Below are 22,676 nucleotides of genomic sequence, written 5' to 3'. Positions count from 1 at the left end.
TCCACAGTGACAAAACTTCCAGGCGTGCATCATCAGAATTTCAGCACAACAGAGACTAGCTTAGTCAAAGAGATAGACTGAAAAGTCCCAGGTGCCAGAGATTTCTGCCTTTTGGGAGAGTGAGGAAGCTATTAATAGAAATAGAAAAAATAAATCAATATTAGCTCATTCTTGCTCCCAGGTGGCCCGGAGCTACCACGGAGTCATACCCAGTGTGAGCTACACAACTTCGGCAATGCTAACTGCATCTCCCGACCCCAAGTAAAGACATAGCTGCGAGATGATGAACAAAGGCTTTTATCTAAAGCAGAGGTTCTTAACCTGAGGTTTGGGAACTTAAAATTGTTTTTTGATAACTGTATTTCAGTAGGATTGCTTTCCATTGTAATCCTGTGTTTTATTTGAGGCACTTAAAAACACAATTGTGATTAGACTTTAGCAGCCTGCCACAGGAACCCAGGACATAAAAAAGGTAAAGAACCTTTCATCCAATGCCACTGGATAACAAAATATTATTGCATCAGTGAAGAAGCAGCTTGACAGGGAAATAGGAGACTTCACTTTTAAAATCCATCTATAGCATTTAGGTAGAAGAGGAGAAAAGAGAAACCTGCTTATTCTCTCAGTTCTTTAGAGAGACCCAGTTCATTTCTTCCGCAGAGGTATTTTACCAGGGTCATAACCCTAAACGAGGGACTTTCTGTAACCAAGGACAGTTATTATCCTTCTGATCATTTCTTTCTTCCTGTTTGTTCCTCAGGAGACAGGGAGGGAGAAATGCCAAACGCTGCTACTATTTGCACGTAGGCATCCTTTGTGTTGCTCTAGCTTCTTTATCTTCCTTCACCCCCAGCTGCTGTTGCTTCTACTGGGGAAGGGGAAGCCTGCTGCCTCCCCTTTATCTCCCTTCTCTCATTCATCCAGTTCCCAGAGTCCCATTGGTTCGAAATCTCACCAGCTTTCTCAAAAATCCCACTGCTGTTCAAACCACAAATATTCCACTGAAACCCCAGACTATATTTCACAGGGAGTTATGGAGCTGGTCCCCAGAGACTTGCACAGCCCGTGCAGAAGGCTCCCCATTCCTCTCAGGGATTTAGAATTTTGCAATCCCTTGCAAAATCAGCCGCTGTGTTCTTGGCATCTGAAATAAAACAGTGAAGCATCAAATGCACATCAGAACATAACAGAAGTAGGATGACTTACCCAGAATCTTAAGAAATTACAAGAAAACCATTCACAGAATAGATGCATCAGTCAGCCAATCAATAACTATTTATCAAGCATCTACTAAGTAGAAAACATTGTGCTAAGCACTGAGGATACAAAGAAAGGGAAAAAACCCCTCAAACCCAGTCCTTGATCTTAAGAGGCTCAAGAGAAGCAACATGCAACCAAGTAACTCTATTTATATACATAATAGAATTATGTATTATAATTTGTTATATTTACACACACACATATATATGCATGTATGTGTGTGTGAGATAAAGAGACAGAGAAAAAGACAAAGAGAGGGTGTATATGAAAAGACTTGCCAACTGATTGGATATATTGAGGAGTAGAGGATGATCCCTGAGTTGCAGGCCTGAGTGATTGAGAGGATGGTGGTCCCCTAAATAGAAACAGGAAGATTAGCAAGAGGACAGTTCTTGGAGAGAGACAGTTTGGGACATGTTGAGTTTAAGATGTCTTTGAGACATCCAGTTCAAGATGGATCCCAAGACAGTTAAAGATGAGAGAGTGGAAGTTGAAAGACAGGTTAGAGCTGAGGAAGTAGAATAAATAGATCTGATAAATATCAATGGTAACTGCAAAAGTCAGAAAACAGTGCAAAATATGACTAGCTTACTGATTGTTAATTATAAAGAAAACAGGGATAGATTGCAGAGGGAAAGTCCTTGGACTTATGACCATTTGCCGTGTCATTTATAAGCTGCAGGAAGCTCCATGAGGGTCAGGAGACACTTAATTCCTCAGGTAACTAGAAGAGAAAACATCTAGAGTACAATTGACAGGACAAGATTAGGGGTGTTAAATAACAGCCCCTTCCCCTTCTCCATGGAAAATTGTGGTATATAGGACAGGTAACAAAGGACTAGAAATGGGCAGGTGTCCTAACTGATAGAGATAGAGAGAGACAGACAAAGAAACAGAGAGAGCCAGGAATAGGGGAAATTCTGCAGATTCAAGATTGTGTAGCAGTTCCTGGCAAAATTCTAGAATGGATTCTCCAAGGGATGGTTTGTGGGTACTTAGAAAAGAGAGCAGCAATCATCTAAAAGCCAGCTTGGGGATGCCAGACTAAATTAATTTCCTTTTCTCTTTTTTTAACATTGTCTTTGACATTGTAAATACACCGATAGATCATGGAAATGCCATAATGATGCTGCTGATGTGAGGATGATAGCTCAATGTTTATAGAACTTTACAATTTGCCAAATATTTTACATCCATCACCTCATTTGCTTTGATACTTTAGACCTTGAATGCCATACTTGGATGGTCGTCAAGAAATTTTACAAAACCTCTCCTTATCACGATGATCAAGATAGGGAGATGCGGATTAGATAATAGAACTAAACAGATTTGGAACTAAGTAACAAGATCCAAGGAACATTCACGCTGCAGTGAAATCCTTCAGGGATCTCTCCTTGGCCTTTTGCTGTTTCACATTTCTATCAGTCACCCAAAAAAAAAAGGCACAGATGGAATCAGTTTTTAGATCACAGAACCACAGGTTCTGAGAGTTGGAAAAGATCTCAGGGGCCATCAAGAAATTTTACAAAACCTCTTCTTATCACAATGGTCAATATAGGGAGATGTGGATTAGATAATAGAACTAAATAGATTTGGAACTGGCTGAGTAATAGAATCTAAGGTGCATTCATGCGTCCTTCAGGGATCTCTCCTTGGCCTTTTGCTGTTTCACATTTCTATCAGTCATCCAAATAAAAAAGGACAATGGAATCACGTTTTTAGATCACAGAGGCACAGGTCCTGCGAGTTGGAAAAGATCTCAGGGCCATCTAGTTCAACCCATACACAAAAGGAATCTCCACTAGCAAATATTCACAAGTTCATGTATTGAAGCTGGGAAGTTCAGGTAATATGTTGAACAATAGAACCAAGGATGGAACTATGGGAAGGATAGAATAAAGTCTAATTTAATAATATGAAACATAAAGTCTCACCCAAGTTAGAAAAGTCAGCCACACAAACAACAGGGCAGTAGCAAATGAAGACCCTTGTTGTGTCTGTATTTTGGTAAATCTGAGACGAAATATACACCAACAGGGTGATGTGGCAGCTAGTGTGCTCTCAGGCTGCATGAGATCAAGTCAAAAAACAATTAAGTGCTTAGTATGTGTAACCTGCACTTGAAATGGAGAATAAAGAAGATACCTGCATAAAGTTAATGAAATCCAGACTCTGGAGGGAAGCCTGGAGAGGGAAAGAAGATTGAATGTGGCCAGACTGGATCCTTCTTTGAAATGGAAATTCTAAGAGGAAATGGAAGGGGCTGCAGGGGCGGAGGCATCTTCTAGGGTGAGAATGTTACTGAGAGCTATAGCTTCCAGTTCTAAGAGAGATCTAGGCAAGGGCTAGCTAACAGTCCTTCCGTCTTCTGTTTTGTTTAGATCACCTGAAGACCATAGTGCTCAGTTGTAGGCACCACATTTTGGGGAAGGACATTAAAAAGCTGGAATATATCCAGAATGGGATGATCAGATAGTGAGGGAATAGAAACTAGGGTCCTGTGAGATTTTTTTTTGAAAGAACTGAAGATCCTTCTTCTAGTTAAGAGAAGAATTAATGGGGGCAGCTAGGTGGTGGTGCAGTGGATAGAGCACCAGCCCTGAAGTCAGGAGGATCTGAGTTCAAATATGACCTCAGACACTTAACAAGTCCTAGCTGTGTGACCCAATTGCCTCAGCAAAAACAAACAAAAATAGAAAAGAATTAAGATGATGTAGCAAATCTTGTATATTTGAAGGGATGTTATACGGAAGTGGGGTTAGCCTTGTTTTGCTTGGGTGGGTGAAGTGGGGAAAGGGTCAAAACCAGAAGAAATGGGAGAGGGGAAGAATTTTGGAGACTATTTCTGCATAAGGAAAATTTATGAATAAATTAGACAGTCTAAGATCATATAGAACTAGATGCATTTGGAAGACAACTTTAGGAAACAATGAACACTCTATATTGGGGGGAGAGACCAATTGACTACTTCCTAGGGATGTTTTCAGAGAGAATTTTGGACTTATATTGCAGTTGGTTTTTATGATCTCTAAGGGCCCTCGAAGCTGTGACCATTGTCATTTTGAAGCTCTGACATTCTCTGTCGTGAGAGCCTTCCTAGGTCTGAGGTTTGATGTTCTAGGATTCGGTATCTGAAGTTCTCCAAGTTCTGATATTCGGTGCTCTAAGATTAATCCTCCAGCCTCCAACTTGCTTTGATGTGCCTTATTCTAATATTTTCTGTTCTAAGGACACTTCAGGCTTTGAAATTTTATGATTCTATTACATCCCAGTGAACTAGCTTGAGGACCATGAGAAATTAATTAAGTCCAATTCAGCAGACCTTAATTGAACACCTGTTTGGATGACTTGACTGTAAACAGGTAAATCTAACTCAAGTACTAATGATTTCTAGGACTTTAGCCGCTGCCACTTTCAGTGCTAATGAGAGCAGAGTTTCATTATCTTCCTACAGGTAGCCTGGGGGAGTTGGAAGATTGGGCTTAGGAGACAGTTTTAGAAGAACAGGGTCCTAGTCCCATATCTGTTGTTAACTCTATGTTAGCTTGTCACTTCCCATCCCTAAACCTCAGTTTCCTCTTCTGTGAATTGAGGAAATTAGAAGAAATACACGAATAGTCTAAGATAGTGGAACTATAAGGCTTCCTGAGTCCCTCCCCCATTGGGGAACATCCCCCCTTTCTTTTTTAGTCCCTATGGTGAGCCACAATCTCCAGAAGTTGCTTGTGAATATTCATGTTCATTAAAATATGCCCAGTTTTGTAGAATAGAGGTTTAAATTGGCAGGAACCTAAGAAATAATCTAGTTCCCTTCTCCCCATTTTACAGGTGTGGTACCTGAGACTTAGATTTCAGGGTCTCAAAGGTAGAAAGTGGCAGAGCTGTGTGAACTCGATTTATTTACCTGTAAATTGGGAACATGAATCTCTGAGAGTGCTGCTGTGTTGATCAAAGAGAGCACAACAACCTCAAAGACAGTTTAGTCCAACCTCCTCATTTAAAAGATGAGGAAATTGGAAATGAAAGAGATCCATGATCACATAGGAATGCACATGGAAGATTGGACCTGCTAGTCAGACCACAGGGGAATCATCTTACAGTCTTTCCAGGGGGGATGTAAGCTCTAGATTTCCCCAGAATTAGTCAGGGGCTATTGGATCTTTGTCTTGTTATTTCAAGACCTACCACACTGGCATACAGTTAGTGCTTAAATAAATATAAGTTCAAATTGCTCTGACATCATTGTCGAAGTGCAGTGAAGACAGCTCCAGATGTGGAGAATCTGGTTCAAATCCCACCCCAGCGTCTCCCACAGCTGGCCAAAGTCCCAGTGCGCTGTCCAGGGTCCTGCCCTCCCCGTATCTTCTTGGCAGTTTGTCCCTTTCCCTGGGAAGTTTTTCCTGAGTACCCTCCAAGGAATGGAAGCAGGAGTTCTGGGCTCCCATTCAGCTGGACTTCCCTTGGGGAAAACTCAGGCAGGAAATGATGAGTTTAATACCAAATTACTTACCCAATTAGGCACTCTGAAGCTGGCAGGCTACAGTGGGGGCTTTTTTTCCCTTTAAACTCCAAGGCCTTTTAGCAGGAAACTTCTCAATGAAATAACTGTGTAATTGGTAATTAAATTCTCACTCCTAAGAGTGATATCTTGAGAGTGTGTGTGTGTGTGTGTGTGTGTGTGTGTGTGTGTGTGTAGAACTGTTAACTTCATAGCTACCTTCTTACTGAGCTACCCCCAAACACCATGGGTGTATAAGAAAGGAGAATGAGGAGGAGAAAGTCCCTTCCATATGTATGAGGCCTTTCCTGAGCTTCCATTATCTTGTGTTCATTTTGTGTCAGCTCCTTGAGAACATGAACTGCTTTATTCCTTGTACATGTACCCTCTAAGCTTAGCATAATCCCTGAAATGTTACAGTAGGAGCTTAATCATTGCTTGTTTGATCTATTTAGATGTGTATATATTACCTCCCCAATAGAATGTAAATTTCTTGAGGGCAGGCTTTATCTCCAGTTAATAAATAGAGTTTAGGATTGAATTCAGTTCTATCTTCCTATCACCCAAAGCTTAGCACAGTGCTTGACTTGTAGTAGGAGCTTAAAAGCCACTTGTTTATCTATTTAGATTTAGTTTATCTATTTAGATATCTAGTATTGATTTAATATTGATAGACTTAACCATTTGAGGATAGAGACAGCTTTTTTTTGTCTTCCAGTCCCCAGTATCTAGCCTGGTACCTGGTCCAGAGTAGATGCTTAATAGATGCTGATTGATGGATTGATTCATCCCTTCTCCCATCCACCCGGCTCTCATCAGGACTGATCCTGCACCAGCTCCACATTTAGAATGTGACATGGGAAAATAGATCAAATGGAGGAGTTGAAGGCAGAATAATAACCTAGGCTGTAAATCTTGACCTTTGACTTTAGTGGTGTGATCTTGGGCAGGACATTAAACATTTCCGAGCCTCAGTTTACTCACTTGTACAATGGGATAATAACACTCATGGCATAAAGATGATGTGAGGATCAAATGATTTAATGTAGGTCAAATGCTTTGCAAACCAGAAAGCTCCGTGACAATGAAGACTATCATTAGTATCCGGTGCAGAGAATACTGGGAGCTGGATCCAAATCCTGGCTCCTAGAGCTGAGATGTGGGCTGATTCTGCTCATATGGGTCAAAGGTTTCTGTAACCATAGAGTGTTACACAGAACAAATGGGTAGGATGTTATTATAAGGCCTTAGACTGAAAACATTAACTGCTTAGTTAGGATTGAGTGCATTCTCTAGGCATGAATTTGGAAATACCTGAAAGACTGAAGGACTGAAGGGTTCTTGAACCCTTTCCCTAGCTCTGCAGCTTACTAGTGGTGTGACATTGAGCTTCTTTTCGATCTTCAGTTTTCTCATCTGTAAAATGGGACGTCTGGACTGATGGCTTCCAAGCTCCTTTTTCATTAGTGACATTCTTTATTCCAAGGATCTCTACTCCCCTGCCTAGTTCTTATATTTAAGAGCCCACCCTTAGCAGAGGGCCTTGCCTCCCTTCGTGGAAAAAAAAATGGAGCCATTCTTGGCCTTCTCTTTCCCCTTCACATTCCTCTCACAGCTTCCTTCCTTCCAGTGTCTAATGAAGACATATCTCTTCTTCATATCAAGACCAACCATTGTATAATATCTTTGGTTCCATCCTCTCCTAACTTTTCTGGCAAATTCCCACTACTATTCTCTTTCTCTTCATTGTCAGTTTCTCCCTCTCTGTGGAGCTAATAAACACGCTAATGTCTCCCTTATCTTAAAGCCCCTCACTAATTTTTGTCATCCCTGCTAGCTATTGTCCTACTTTCCCCCCGCTTCTCAGTTAAACTTTGGTTAAACCATCTCTGCCAGGTGCTTCTGTGCTTCCTTTCCTTAAATAAAATCGCACCCTGGCTTTCAAATTCATCATTTAACTGAAACTGTGATTTCCAGAGTTATTGGGTCCCCTTAATCACCTAGCCTTTCTTAGTCCTCTTTTTTGGATCTTCAACCTTGACATGCCCATTGGCTCTGAGCATCCTCCCATGCTGCTTCTCAGATTCTCTTTTCTTTTTTTTTTCCTCTTTACTCTCTCACTTAAGAATCTCATCATCTCCCAAGGGTTCAATTATTATCTTTATTTTGATGGCTCCCAGAATAATATGTCCAGCCCTCGTATCTCCCCTGAAGGCTGTCCTGCATCACTTACTGTCTACTGAAATGCTCTCTTTCCTCACCTCTGCTTTTTAATCTTTGGCTTCCTTCAAGCCTCAACTCAAATCCCATGTTCAGCAAGAAGCACTTTCCAGGCCTTCTAGCTATTCTTAAATCCAATGCTACTTAAAAAAATTAATAGATAATATTTTATTTTTTTCTTTAATCACAAATAATTTTTAACATTTTTAAAGTTTTGACTTCCAAGTTCTTTCCTTTCCTGTCTCTGAGATGGTAAGCAATTAGATAGGGGTAATACATGTGCAATCATGTAAAACATATCCACATTAGTCATTCTGTACAAGACGACTCAAATTTTAAAAAGAGTTAAAGAAAGAAAGGGAAAAATATTATGTTTCAGTTTGTATTCAAACAATATCAGTTCTTTCTCTGGAGGTGGATAGCGTGTTTCATCATTAGTTCTTGCGATTGACTTGAATTGTATTGTTGAGAATAACTAAATCATTCACAGTTCTTCATTGTACAGAATGGTTGATACTGTGTACGACATTCTCTTCACTTTGCATCAATTTATGTAAATCTTCGGGTTTTTCTGAAATCATCTATTTGTCCTTTCTTATAGCACAAAAATATTCCATCACAATCGTATCACAGAAGGTCTAGCCATTTCTCAATTGATGAGTATCCCATCAATCTTCAGTTCTTAGCCATCACAAAAAGAGCCACTCCAAATATTTTTGTACAAATAGATTTTTGGGATGTCTTTGGGATATAGATCTAGCCATGATATTGCTGGATCAAAGGGTTTGCATGGTTTGATAGTCCTTTGGGTATGGTTCCAAATTGCTTTCCAGAATGGCTAGATCAGTTCACAACTCCACCAACAGTGCATTAGTATCCCAATTTTCCTACAGTCTCTTCACCATTTATCATTTTCTTTTTTCTGTCATCTAAGCCAATCTGATAGTTGTTTTAGTTTGTGTTTCTGTAATCAGTGATGGTTTAGAGCATTTTTTGCATACGGCTATAGATAGTTTCCCAATATTACTTTCCATCTACTCTGTATGTTTGTCTATATCAACGTATAAATGCTATCTACTCATTAAAGAGCAGAGGTTTTCTTTTTTTTTTTCATTATATCCCAGGCACTTACCACAGTATCTGGTATATATAGTGAAAGTTTAATAAATGCTTATTGATGAGGGGCAGCTAGTTGGGAATCAGGAGGACCCGAGTTCCAATCTGGTCTCAGACATTTACTAGTTGCATGACCCTGAACAAGTCACTTAACCCCAATTGCCTCTGCCCAAAATGCCTATTGATGCTTACCTGACAATATATGACTCATTTTAATTCTGGAGTCCATCATTGTCCTGAGAGGAAGACTGTTTTTAGTGATCCAAATTCTGATTCCTTTTAGTGTTTTCTTTTCTAGGGTCACTGTATGTACTTGGCTCTGAAATACTTTATTTAAGGTGTCTAACAACAGCCTTGTTCGAGTTTTACACCCACAAATTCTGGCATACTGTATACGAATATTTGGGTAGATTGCATCATGGGATGTTAGGATCGTGAATCTAGGGTTAGAAGAAACTTCTAGTGTTCTTTCTTGTCCAACCCCCTCATTTTACAGATGGGGAGACCGAGGCCTGGTGAGGTTAGGTAATTTGCCCTCAGTCACCTGGGTAAGTGATAATGGGAAGTGGGATTTTAACTTGGATTCTAGGCTCCATGCTCTTTCCATCATACCATGGATTGGAACTTGTACAACTTTTTATTGGGCAGTTAGGGCTTTTTGAAGAGACCCAATGTCTACTGGACTTATTCAGTCTTTCTCTTTCTCTCTCCTTGCCTCCAATTTCTGTCTTTTGCTTTAGCATCCTACTAATTGTGCCAAAATTGGATTTCTGAGAATTTTAGATCCAAAGGTCCTGGAGTGGGATGATCCAGTTGGGAAGGAAAAAGAGAGAGCCCATGTTGTTGAGCTCGGGAGGCCAACTGAGGTGCCCACGGTCATGGTTCTCATTCTCTACCGCCCTCTCCCCAAAGCCTCCCATGGCTCTGCCCTCCAGGATTCCTGTCCTGCTGAGTTGGCCTTGTTCTGAGCAGTCAGACAGAAGAGGATAGGAACTGATGACAGCCCCTGGCTATGCCTCTGAGATGTCACAGCTCATCCCTCATCCCTCTGGTTCTTCCAGCCCCCTCCGCCCCAGGTGGAGCGATGACAGCTCCCCTCGGATTGAGATCTGGAAGTGTCCCCAGAGGCCGCCCAGTCCAGTTGTCTCAACTTAGATCCTAGAACAACGGTTAACCTTAGAGGTCGTCTACTTCAGTCCTACTTGCCATAGATGGGGAGCGCTCAGAGCTTTGAGGGATTTCAGACTTCATCTAGGTGACCTTGACGTGGCACAGGGCGAGAAGGCTTGAGTCTGAGGTCTGAAGGGCCAGGTTCAAATCTTAGATAAGTCAGTCTTCCTTAAATTCCTTCAATGTGACAGACACTCACTGAACTATGTATCGTGGAGACAAAGGCAAAGTAAGAATCCTGCCCACAGGGAGCTTATGTTCCAAGGAGGAAGACAACATGCCCTTGTATACATCATGTAGCCAAGATGAACACAAGAAGGTTTTGAAGGGGAAGCCACAGTTGGGGAAGGCCCCAAGAAGAGCTGCCAGAAGAAGGCAAGGCTAGAGCTTAGCTCCAAAGGAAACCAGATTTGCCACGTTCCCAGCCACATGTGCAGATTAGGCTTGATGGACTCCCAGGAGTCTCAAATCTTCAAACAAGAGAGCTGCAAGGGACCCCCTGGGAGGTCATCCAAGCCCACCCCCTTCATTTTACCGATGAGAATGAAGAAATCTGCGAGCACTTGTTAAAAGACTCCCAAAGAGGGCCTTCCTTGTGGATGAGTTTCCTCTCAGACTTAGTGGGGTTTAAGTAATGGCTCCTGACAATCTTGACTGTCAGGAAAGCGTGATTCTTGTGGGTTGGAGCGATGTAGGCGGCTTCCTGGGGATTTGGGACAAGTGGGACTGAAGGATGGAGGGGGTTTGAACAGTACAATGTCAGGTCTGGCTCAGTCTTTACCTGCTGGGTGAGTCATGTTGCCTCCCTGGGCTTCAGTCCCCTGATCTGTAAAATGGGTCAACTCTAAGACCCCTTCTAACCCTAAAATGTATATTTATAAAGAATTCACAAATATACAGAGTACCTCACCACCTCCTCCTCCCAGGACCCTGCCCCTCCAACCATCCTGGGCTCTGATAGGGAAGTTGTTTTTAATCTTCTCTGGCCCAGAATGGGCCCAGCACTGTACTTTCCAGCCATCTTCTCTAAGCCCTTTTCCAGCTCCCTTTTATGTTCTGTTTTCCCCCATCAGGATGTAAACTCTCCGAGGGCAAGGATCATCTTTTTTTTTTTGTGAAGATACTCGGTGTCCCTGGTGTGCTCAGCATATGGCAGTGGTGGCGGTTGTTGTTCAGTCATTTTTCAGTCATGTTGGGTTCTTTGTGACTCCATTTGAGGTTTTCTTGGCAAAGATACCAGAGTGGTTTCCATGCTCATTTACCGGGTGAGGAAACTGAGGCAAACAGGGTTAAGTGCCAATAAGTGTCTGAGGCAGGATTTGAACTGAGGAAGGGGAAAATCTTCCTGACTCCAGGTCTAGGGCTCTATCCACTGTGTCGCCTGCTTGGTAAATAATAAGGGCTTAGGAAACTCAGTCTCTGTTTCTGTCATTATTTCAGTCTATTTCTCTAATCCCCCCCCATACACTTAATACATTTTCTGTATATTCACAGCCGCCCGGTTAATCCTGGAAAAAGCTGTCTGGTCTTTGTGGGACCAGACACGGGTTAGTGTGAAGCAGTGACGTGGTTCTGTTTCCTCCTGTCTGAGGAGCTGAGCTAATCAAAGAGTTTGGGGCCCCATGTGGGAGAGGAACGAGTGGGGAGGGTCAGAAGACGCAACCCTCTGACTTTACAGTCTGAGCCTCCTTCCTCCCTTAAGCTGAGCTGCTCTTTGGGGCTCCCTCTCTCCTCCCATCGCCCTTTCCTCCCCACTACCCCCACCCCAACAACCTCTAGCCTCCCAACACCCCCCCGAGAAGCTGCTGCCCCTGTGTTTGTGGAAAGGCTGATAAGAGTCGGGGTGAGACAGGAGGAGGAGGAGAGACAGGCCCTGTGTCTGTGCTGGGTGCGTGGGTGTGTGAGTGCATGTGTGTCCGGGAGACTCAGCGCCTGAGAGCTGTGTGTGGGTGAGAAAGCCAGAGAATCGGCAGAGAAGGACAAATCTGCAGATGTGCTTGGGATGGGAACGAGGGATGGAGGAGAAAGGGTGGGGAAGGGGGCCCGGCTTCCCCGTCTCCCCAGAACTGCCTCCCGCCCCCTTGGCCTGAGCAGCCCAACTCGTGCGAGGTTCCTGGGTCTCTGGGTCTCAGTTTCTCTAGCTGTAAAATGAAGCGGTTGACCTTGCGTGGTGGGTCTCAGCCTTTTAGGTCTCCTTTGGAGGCTGCCGAAGCCGATGGACAGTATTTAAAATGGTATCAAATCTAATGAAATATGGGGGTCCAGGTATTCACAAACAAATTTATAGATCCCAGGTTTGAGATCTCCCTTGATCCTTTGTTTTCAGTAGAAATACTGTAAGTTTTAAGCCCTCTCCGGTGCTAACATTGTATTCTGAGGTTTGTACCGGTGGCAATAATGTATCCTAAGGCCCTTGGGTATTCTACCTTCTGAGGTCTATTAGACGTGTAATATTCTGTGTTCGGCTGTTCTTGCCAACCCCGAGAGTGAGAACTGTGTGTCTTGTTTCTTATCTGTCGGCCTGTCCATCTGTCCGTCAGTTTATCTGCCTGCCTGACTGTCCGCTCGTCCGTCTGTGCAACTTTCTGTCCGCTTGTCTGTCAGCTTGTCCATCAGTCTTTCGATCTGTCCAGAAGTTTATCTGTCTGTCTGCCTGTCCGTTATCCATCTGTCCAACTTTCTGCTTGTCTGTCTGTCAGCTTGTCCGTCAGTCCTTCTATCTGTCTGGAAGTTTATCTCTCTGTCTACCTGTCCATCAGTCAGCCTGTCCTCCTGTCCCTCTGCCTGACTGGCCCCCTGTCCGTCTGTCTGTCAGCCAGCGGGTACCTCCCTCCTGTCAGCAGCTGCAGCCTCCTGCCCCTCCTCCACATCACTGTTGCCATCACCCTCCGCTTCCCAGATGCCTCTGGTGTTTAGCTTTTTTCATATATATGAAAATGAATATTCTGATCCCCGCCTGAAATCCCCGCACAGCATCAGACTCCACTTGCCTGCCTCCTTCCCCCCACCCCTCTTCTCCAGCTCCCCCCAAACTCTCCTTCCATTCGGTGTGTGCTTGTGTGGCGGTGACAGCTCTGGGGGATACATCAAGGCGGCCGCATTTCAGGAAAAGAATTATTTCACTCAATTACTCTTACACATGAGCACCGGAGACGTGGGAGGAGGGGGGGAGTGCTCCCAACAGTTGGACAGGTTTCCTCCCGTGTGTTGGGAAATCTATCATTTCCCACTAACTCCTATGTGGCAGGTAGAGATAGGCCCCTGTGGAGCTGGGGGAGGGGAAGAAGGCCGGTGGGCTGGCAGGGTGGAGGCAGAGGAGGCCCCTCTGTGAGCTGGCGAGGGCAGGATGGGGGCACAGGAAGCCCCTCTGTGGCTTAGAAGAACCTTGGGGAGATGAGAATTAGAATTTACTTAGAACTCAGAGGAACATTCTCAGAATTGAGTCGAACAAATCATTTTATTTCTCCAGGCCTCATTTTCCACCCTGCAAAATTAGGGGACTGGATCGGATGATTTGGATTCATTTGGTAGACCTGGATTCAAATCTAAAGCTATAATCTTATCCATTTGTGTGATTTGGTCAAGTCACTTAGCTCAGTTTCCTCCTCTGTAAAATGGGGGCAATTGATCCAGAGGGGAGATTCCTTCCAGCTCTAAATCATCCACCTCCCCATCCTTTCATTAGCCTCTAGTTTTTGGATGTACAGAGTTATTTTACATATTGTTTCCCTATAAGATTGTAAGTTCCCTGAGGGCAGGGATTATTTTTACCTTCCTTGGAGTCTTCAGCACTTAAAACAATGTCCAGAACTGTACAAATATAGCATTTAATGTTTCTTGACTGTCGTTCTATGCTAAAGAGGGTGATGGAAAGGGCATTCAATTATTTGCAGAGTTTTAATCCGGATTCAAATTCCTGTTCTGCCACTTACCAGCTGAACAACATTGGACAAGTATCATTCCCCTCCTCTGGTCCTCAGTTTCCTTATCTGTTTTCCCCCAGGCAACAAGGATTAAATGACTTGCCCAGAGTTACAAAGATAAGTATGTGAGACTGGATTTGAACTCAGGTCCTCCTGCCTTCAGGGCCGGTGCTTTCTCTCCTTCACCACCTCTTTGCCCCTTATTTGTGAAAAAGAAGGGGTCACTTCTGTTGATTTCCCGGGTTCCTCTGCTCGAAATTCTGGGATTCTGCAAATTGGAAGAAATGACACTGGGGAAAACACCCGGAACTGCCACAGAGGCCAAAACCCTGGCTTTCTCCTAGTGATACCCCATGATTGGGGTCCTGGCACCTCACGATCTCTGCAGTTAAAAGGAACAATATAAGACTGGAGGAGGCCATGGGTGTATAAAAGTAGGTGTGAGAGTGTAAGAAGACTGGCCACCTGACAGACATCACCGGGGCCCGGCGTGCCTGGGAAACAACCGGACAAAGGTGTGAAGCTACAAATGGTGACAACCTCTCACCTCACTAACCCAGTAGACATTTATGGTACCACGATGGTATCAGAGAGAACCAGAGGAAAATTTCAAGGTTGGATGGATTCTGGAGGATCATGGGAAATCATGGAAGTTTGGACTCTCATAGATTGGGATAGAGATCATCACATCGTACAATCCTACTTATGTGTCTTTGTTTGTATAAACCCTTGTCCCTAACGATGGAATATTCTTCTGTACCTCAGAGATTGTCCCGCTTCCTTCTAAGTCTGGCTCATTTATTGCCTCCTATAGGAGGACTTTCCCAACTCCCCCATTCTCAGCCCTTGAAACTACTTCCTGGGATCACATGTCCTATTTGGTACCTTAGATACCTATTATCTTCTCTGCCTCCCCCTTCTTGGGGCAAAGACCACCATTTAAATTGTTTTTATTCCCCAACTCATAGTGCCTGGTACCTCAAGCTTGCTTTACCAACACTTGATTAAAAGGAATTTACAAATGAGGAAACTGAGGCTCTGGGAGTGTAATATCTTGTACCAGGTCACATCACTGGTTAATCTTAGATCTCTTTGCTTCCTTCTCCTTTGGGTCACCACATTCACATTTAAAATATGATGCTCAGGATTTAAAGGAGACTTTGAATGAATGAAAAAGTCTTTATTACATACAGGAAGTGTGCTGGGCATTGTGGGTATAAGGACACTAGCCATCCATCCCTGACCTTAACGAATTTACATTCTATAGGGGAGGAGATGCATAGAGAAGATTGGTGACTAGAGACAGAGATTTTCCCCTTTTGAAAAAAAATTAAGCTGATTAAAGACCTCTAGGTGGGTGCTCCTCTTCCCCACCCCCATTTTCTCTCCTATCAGAATTACATCTTTTGTATGATCAGCATTTTGTTCTTGTGACCTTCCATCCCTCTTGTATAACTTTACTCTGTTAGGCTGGGGCCTAGTTTTTCTCTGAAATCTTGACCTTCAGTGCTCCCCAATGAGGGTGTATATCACACCAGTCCCTGTTTCCCCCTTCATGATCGCTTCCTCCCTAGGCTACGGTGCTAGTAACATCTAAGATGTTAAGGAAGAGAGACAAAACCTCAAATTCAGCTGATCTGATTGTATCGTTCATTGTGAGAAGACAAGCTCTTTTTGGGGAGACTTCCCTGTCTAGGAAGAGTGTAAGAAAATAGGCACTTTCTACCTCATTGTCACCAATGGGGCCTAGCTAGGGGAAGCTGGGCTTGGAGGTGGGAGGATTTGGGTTCAGATCTATGTGATCTTGGAAAAGGCATTTAATGTTCCTCAGCCTCGATTTCCCAATCTGTAAAATGAGGTCACTGGACTCAACGACCCCTTCTAGCTCAAAAATCTAGGATTCTCTGTCATGTGGGCCCACTCATAGCTGTTCACAGAAAAATCAGCTTCATCAGTTACTCTGCCTTTATTATTATTATAAATCTATTAAAACTGTGATCAGGACTATTTCTGCTCTCAAGGTTATTCAAAGAAATAAGAGAGAAATCCCATTTCCATTTTTCACTTTCCAGCCCCATTTCCAAGCTAGGTCTCTCAGCCACAGATTGCTACATGAAGGCTGCTAATCGATTTCCTCCGTCATCCCTTTCCCCCCTTGGCCCAGATTTCTACCCTCAGTTGTCCCTTCGCAGCCTTGGGCAGTCTGCCTCCCTCCTGCCCATTTCTATACCTGTGAAATGGGGTGCCTGGATTACCCGATGAGCAGGGTCTCTTCTAGCACAAAGCCTACGCTCTGATCAGCAAGGCAGCCATTCTTCTTTGATCTTCTGACTAAATGGCCTCCCAGGTCCCTACCAGCTCCAAATCCAAGATCAATGTCTCTATGATGGTTAATCTGAGGGCCTTGAAAAGCCAGTTATTAAGTCACCAGCGGCCTTTATCTGACAGGAGGACTTGTGGAAACACTCCCTAGAATTGGCAGTCAGGAGATCTGGCTTTTAGTCTCTCTTCTGCCCCTAGGGAGGCTCCTTCTCTCTGAGCCTCAGTTTCCTCCTCCCTAGAATGGGAACAATTCTCCCTGCCTTGACCACCACCCCGTGGTAAGGAGAAGCCCACAGAGGCACAGCTGAGGAGCTTCTGCCCTGCATTGGAGACGGTTTTGAAAGCACAGAGCTGCTCACCTTTTCCTCCCATTGGCTTACCCTCAGCTCCTTCCAGACAGCAAGATTAGTGTCGGGCTCAAGTGAGAGAAAGTTTGTAGACATCCCAGAAATTAAATTTAAAATTAAAAAATTTTAAAATCAAGATTGCTTAATCAATATTGAATTTAAAGCAATTTACAAACGAGGAAACTGAGGTCCGAGGAGTGTAGTATCTATCTAGCATCTGACAACAACAGGATGTGTCACCTCAGACGAGAGCCTTTCTCTGCTCCTCCAGCATACCTTTTGTGATGATCGTTAGGGGGTGTTTCGATCCAGCCAACACCAGGCTCTGCAGCTGGAAGGGGCTAAAGTTGGGCAGGGGGATGCTAAAGGTGGGAGTCTGACTGTGTGGGCACACGCAGGCTCCAGACTCTCCGTCATTCAACCACAGCCTCTTCTCCTCCCTACCAGGGCAGATAATTGAGTGTGAGCATGGAAACTGAGTTGGCTCTGCTTGTTGGGGGTCAACAGCTGGGGCAGGCTTGATTTAGGCCTTCAGTCAAGTCCCCTAGGGCATGATGCTCATCAGACAATAGACCGATCCCGACTTGGGCATGTCTTAAATGAGATTGAGCCACTGCATCAGAGCCTGGCACCACAATGAGAAGAGGGCACGGGCAGAGCCTGCTCGGTTCTTTCCTTGCTGAATGTCTGGATGCCCATCAGTCTTGGTGGCAGCAGGGACCAGGAGGATGCTTCTAGACAAGCAGCTAGCTCTAGTTTTTCCCAGAGGCAAAGGCACCCCCTTTCAGAGTCCTCCCCGAGTTTCCCGGGTTACTGTGCGGGTCTTCCAGAGACCAAATTGTTTGGTAATGGATGGATACCAAACTTACTTGGGGTCGTCTGTGGACCGAGGTGGCAGAGGACGTCAGGCCACGATCGTGGTGGACGTGAGAGCTGAGGGTCACAGGAACTTGGGCCCAACCCACCTACCGGACTTTGGACAAGTCTCATCTTTAAAATGCGGCTTCTCTAAGAAAGGTCCCTTTCAGCTCTTCAGTACTGATTTCTTGCAATGTTTTTAGGGGTCGTATTAGGGACTGGACCCACAATTTGGGCAGCAGAGAGAACTCCTAGATGCTGAAACTCTCTCCCAAGGGACTTTGATGCCTTCTCTCTGCGATGCAGAGCGTTGTCCAGAACACCTGCTCTCTCCAGGGCATCGGCAATCCCCTCGTGTTTACCTGGTGTCCCTGACGCCATCTTTCACCTTCCCCTAGCCGCCCCCCCCCATTAGATTGTAAGGTTCTGGAAGACAGGCTTTAGGTTGTAACTTTTGTATTCCTTCCGCTGCCTTCCGCTCCTGCTTTGGGGGATGGATAGGTGAGACCTGGATTTCATCACTATAAGGAACTCCTTGTGTGGAAATGCCTTCTACCAGTGCAAGTTCGTAACTCTCTGTCATTTATAATTGTAGAGAGTTAGTGACCCTGAGAGGTTCAGTTACATATCTGCCATGTATTAAAATTTGGACTAGGTCTTACTGACTGGGAGGTCAGCTTTCTGACCCCTATAAAATCCTGCCTCCATAATGAGTCATGTTAATGATGAGTGAGGTCTTCCTCCCCTTCTGTGAAGCACATCATAGTGGGCAGCTAAGCATAACTGGATCTGGAATCAGGAAAACCTGAATTCAAAACTAGCCTTAAACAAATTGCTGTGATCCTGGGATGGGTCATTTATTTGCCACCTGCCTCAGTTTCTTCATCTATATAATGGGAATGATAAGAACTCCTACCTTCTAAGATTGTTGTGAGGATGGAATAAATAATCCTTGTGAAGCAATCTGCAAACCTTAAAGCATAATACGAGTGTTCGCCATGATGATGGAATGGCAGAATTAGGAGACCTGGATTTCGGTCCTGGCTGAGATCTAACCATTTGGGTGACTTTGGGGCAGCCGCTTCCTCCTCTCGATTTATCTTTATCACGATTGTGGCTGGTCTGGTCTGGGCGATATCTGAGGCCTTTTTCCACTGGTCGAACCCTTGCTCTCTGCCCTCACTCTCCCTCTCTCTCTCCCTGCAGGATGGTGGAATATTCTCTGGACCTTCAGAACATCAACCTGTCAGCCATCCGCACAGTCCGAGTCCTGAGGCCCCTCAAAGCCATCAATCGCGTGCCCAGTAAGTCACCCCCTGCCCGACTCTCACTTTTCCTGACTCGGCTCCGGGAAGGAACGATGTGGAGGAATTAGAGCTTCCCACAGGAGGGAGACCAGACTTAGCTTCTGTGCCAGGGAGAGATAGGGGGCTTACGGCCCACATACTGCTCTTGGCCCTGGCACTGGGCTGGCTTGCTCAGGTTACTAGGGATGGATGCTCGCTGGAGATTAATGGCCATTAAATAGCCGAACCCCAAAGACTTCAGAAGAAACAGCCTTTTTAAGAGCCCCCCCTGTGTGGGAGGGATAATGTGAAGTGCATCATAGTCGGGAGAGATTTCTATCCTCCAGTTTTACAGAAAAGGAAACCGATCTCTGGCAGAGGGAGAAAAGGGGCTGCAATCTGGCTCTGAAGGGGGGGCCTGGACTGTGGGGAGAGGACATCCCAGGCTTCATGCGAGACTCCCCCATCCCGCCCCTTCCTCCTTCAGAGGTGGCGTTCATGGAAGTCATGAGTGGGGGGGGGGAGGGTCAGGGCTTGGTTGGGGAGAACATCAGTTCTCAGGGACAGGGAACACTTGGAGATCATTTCCTCCCCTTTCCTCCTGTCCTTCCCTTACTGTATAGGGCTATGAAGAGCTTTCCTGAGAGAAGGTCAGAGTTGGGGGTGGGGAAACCCGAACCAGGCTCAGGATGAAGCTTGTGGAGGAGAACAGTTTGTGAAAGGGAACCAGGGATCAGGAGAACCTGCATTAGGAAGCTCCTGCACCTTCAGGGCAACGAATGAAGAAAAGTGCCCGAGGGATGCTGGGAGATGACCCGTACTGCAGAGGGCAGCGGTTTTAGGAAGGAGGCTTTATTCCCAGGGAGAGGCCAGATGGGCTGTGGGTCAGAGGAAAAACGCTGACTTTGGAGTCCAAACTCTTGTGTTCAATCCCTGCATGCTGGCTGTGACTGAGTGAGTCCCCTGCTTGAGCCTCGGTTTCCTCAGCCGTCAAACAAGGCAGAGGGCTGCAATGGGAGGCTCCCTTGTCACAGGGTCAGAGACTTGGGTGGGTCAGAGAATCGGATCCGTCAGACCCTGAGACTCCTGATGCCGCGTGAAGCAGGAGCTCCCTGTGCTGCTTCTCAAGGATGCGTCCTTCCCATCGGGGCTGGCGGTGCCCTGTGGGAGCTTGCCCCTGGCCGGGAGCTGGGGATGCTTGTGCACCTGGAAGCCGGTGCTTCAGTCAGAGGAGCCCGGGCGGAGCTGCTGTGAGCGTGGGGTGAGCAGGGACTACGGCAGCATCCTCCTTCCACATGATCACGGTGCTGGCCCGGCTGAGGGTGTAACTGCCCCAGCTGTTGTTCCCAGGGAACCCCCATGGCCACGTCCCTCTCCCAGGTTGCATTCTCCCTCAGTCCCTGCAGAGATGAGAATGAGATTCCCAAGCCACTGGCAGAGGAGGAAACTGAGGCAGCCTGTGAGAGCAAGTGACCCATCCAGGGTCACACAGCCTGTGTCAGAGACAGGATTCGAACCCAGATCTTCAGATCAAAACCAGTAAGAGTTCTGTTTTCCCTAGTCCTCGAGTTCTGGCTGTGTGACTTTGGGCAGGACACTTTCCTTTCCTTGGCCTCGATTTCCTCAGTCTGTCGATGACGGCATCTGACTTGATGACTGTCCTGGTCCTTCTCAGCTCTAGGATCCTGGACCTTGAGGCTGCCAGTAATCCCTCTGGCTGCTAATCCAGCCTTTAAGTATGAAAGGCACTTGGGGGTTCTTTAATAAGAAACTAGGACATTTGTTGCAAGAGGCCGGAGGCAGAATGATCCATCTCTCTTCCCCAGCCTGCTCTTCCTCAGCTCCTTGTCCCTGGAATGGTTCCCATTCCAAATGCCCTGAGGGAGCCCAGAGGGCAACTAGGCAGGGAGGGGGGGCTCATCAGGGACCACCAGAAAAGGGCCTCTCACTCTCCTGTTTCATAGGATCAAAGGCTGTCCAGGCCTGGAGGGACATGAGGACATAAAATATTAGGCTATAGAATGTCAGGGCTCGGGGGGGGGCCTAGAACAGGGGATGTCAGGGCTGGGAGGGGCTTAGAACAGGGGAGGTCAGAAGTGGGAAGATCCTCAGAACAGGGGGGAAGGACCTGAGAAAAGCAGGGAGGGATCTCCAAATCATAAAGTCCAAACTTCTCATTTTAAAATAGGGAAACTGAGGCCTAGGGAGGGCAAGTGATTTGCCCAACCTCCCAGAGCAAATATGTGATAAAAGGCCTGAGCTCAGGTTTTCTGGGTCCAAACTACCCCCTGCGTGTGATGTGCTCTGTCCCCCTCCCCAGGCTCTCCTCACCCTCTTGGCTTCCAAGGTAGAATTTTGGAGGATCAAGGGAAATCTTGATAGAACAACTCCCCCTTCAGCAGCATGTTGTGTTTTCCTTACCCTGGCCTTGTGAGGAAGGTCATGCTTGTATGATTATCCCCATTTCACAGGTAAGAAAACTGAGGCTCAGGGAGGAGAGTGCTTTCTAAGAGCCAGGATACGTTTGAACGAGAACATCCATTTCAGCAGGTCCAGATCATTTCACAGGCCCTGGGAAGTAGCGTTTCCTCGGTGCTGTTAGTTCTTGGATCAGTTCCCAGAATGCCCTTGTAGAAGGGAACTCGAGGGTCAGTCAGCCCACCCTCCTCACTTGAAAGAGAAGCAGATGAAATGATTTGCTGGGATCAGTGATGGGGGGGGGGGAGGATTTGAACCCAGGTGCTGTGTCATTGCTTCTGCAGATCAAACTACCCACACTGCTCATGCTTGTGAATATCAAAGCCAGAAGCAGGGCCTGGGCCTTGGGACCCCCAACCTGTCTGTTTGCTTTGATCCTGTGCTTTTCCTCTGGGGCTCCTGCTTCCCAGAGGTGCTGTGTGTCCACTCGCTACAAGACTGACCCAGATGGATGCGGTTGGTAATTGCCGGATAAATGGAACTGACTTAAAACATACGGTGGCCCTGGAGAGCCAGAGCTCCCTTCGTCCAAAGCCTGGAGGACCCTTCCCGGCCCGGTCTCATGCCCGAACGAGGGTCTCTTCTGGCGTCCCGGGTGGGGGGACAGCCAGCTCTGCCAACACCCCCCTGGTGGGACCCTCTGTCCTCCCCATGTTCCTACCCACACTATGGGCACACAGCCGATTTCTGCCCACGGTTTACTATTCTACATCAGAGTCAGTCCCAGAAATCAGTGGGGAAAAGGAAGCAAACATCTCGGTATTACTGTTTGACCCTTGAAGAAAGGACACTATTAAAAAGCTAAATATACACTGAAAAGTAGACTATTAGGAATGGTTCTTCAAAGTAGTATTTACCAGGCAGTGAGCTAATTTCCAGAATCGGAGTGTCCTCTTGGAAAGGATAACCTTCAGTCGAGAGAGACCCTCCTTCCCTACTTGGTTCTTCCTCTTAGAAATTCATCATAGAAACCAATCAACAAGCATTAATTAGGTACCTACTGTGTAACAGCTTCTGTAGCAAACATTGGGGTTGGAGATACAAATATTTATAGCTAACCTGCATTGATTAAGCACCTCATGTATGCTAGGTTCTATGTTAAGCATTGGGTTGGAGATACAAAGATTTATAGGTGACTTGCATTAAGCACCTCCTGTGTGCTAGGTTTTGTGTTAAGCATTGGATTGAAGATACAAAG

At 45.6% G+C, this 22,676-nt stretch overlaps 1 protein-coding gene across 1 annotated transcript in view; it reads left to right on the top strand.

The window, feature by feature from the left end:
* CACNA1I (calcium voltage-gated channel subunit alpha1 I) overlaps window positions 1–22,676 on the top strand; it is a 145,318-nt gene that overhangs the window by 16,505 nt on the left and 106,137 nt on the right. Inside the window, exon 3 of the mRNA XM_031940123.1 lies at window positions 18,921–19,018. Within this exon, the coding sequence (XP_031795983.1) occupies window positions 18,921–19,018 (98 nt within the window). The remainder of the gene's footprint in view (window positions 1–18,920; window positions 19,019–22,676) is intronic.

This window comes from Sarcophilus harrisii, chromosome 5 (genome assembly GCF_902635505.1).
Source record: "Sarcophilus harrisii chromosome 5, mSarHar1.11, whole genome shotgun sequence".
Taxonomy (NCBI): Eukaryota; Metazoa; Chordata; class Mammalia; order Dasyuromorphia; family Dasyuridae; genus Sarcophilus; species Sarcophilus harrisii.
The sequence above is the reverse complement of the archived record's forward strand: the minus strand, read 5'-3'. Positions and strand labels throughout refer to the sequence as shown.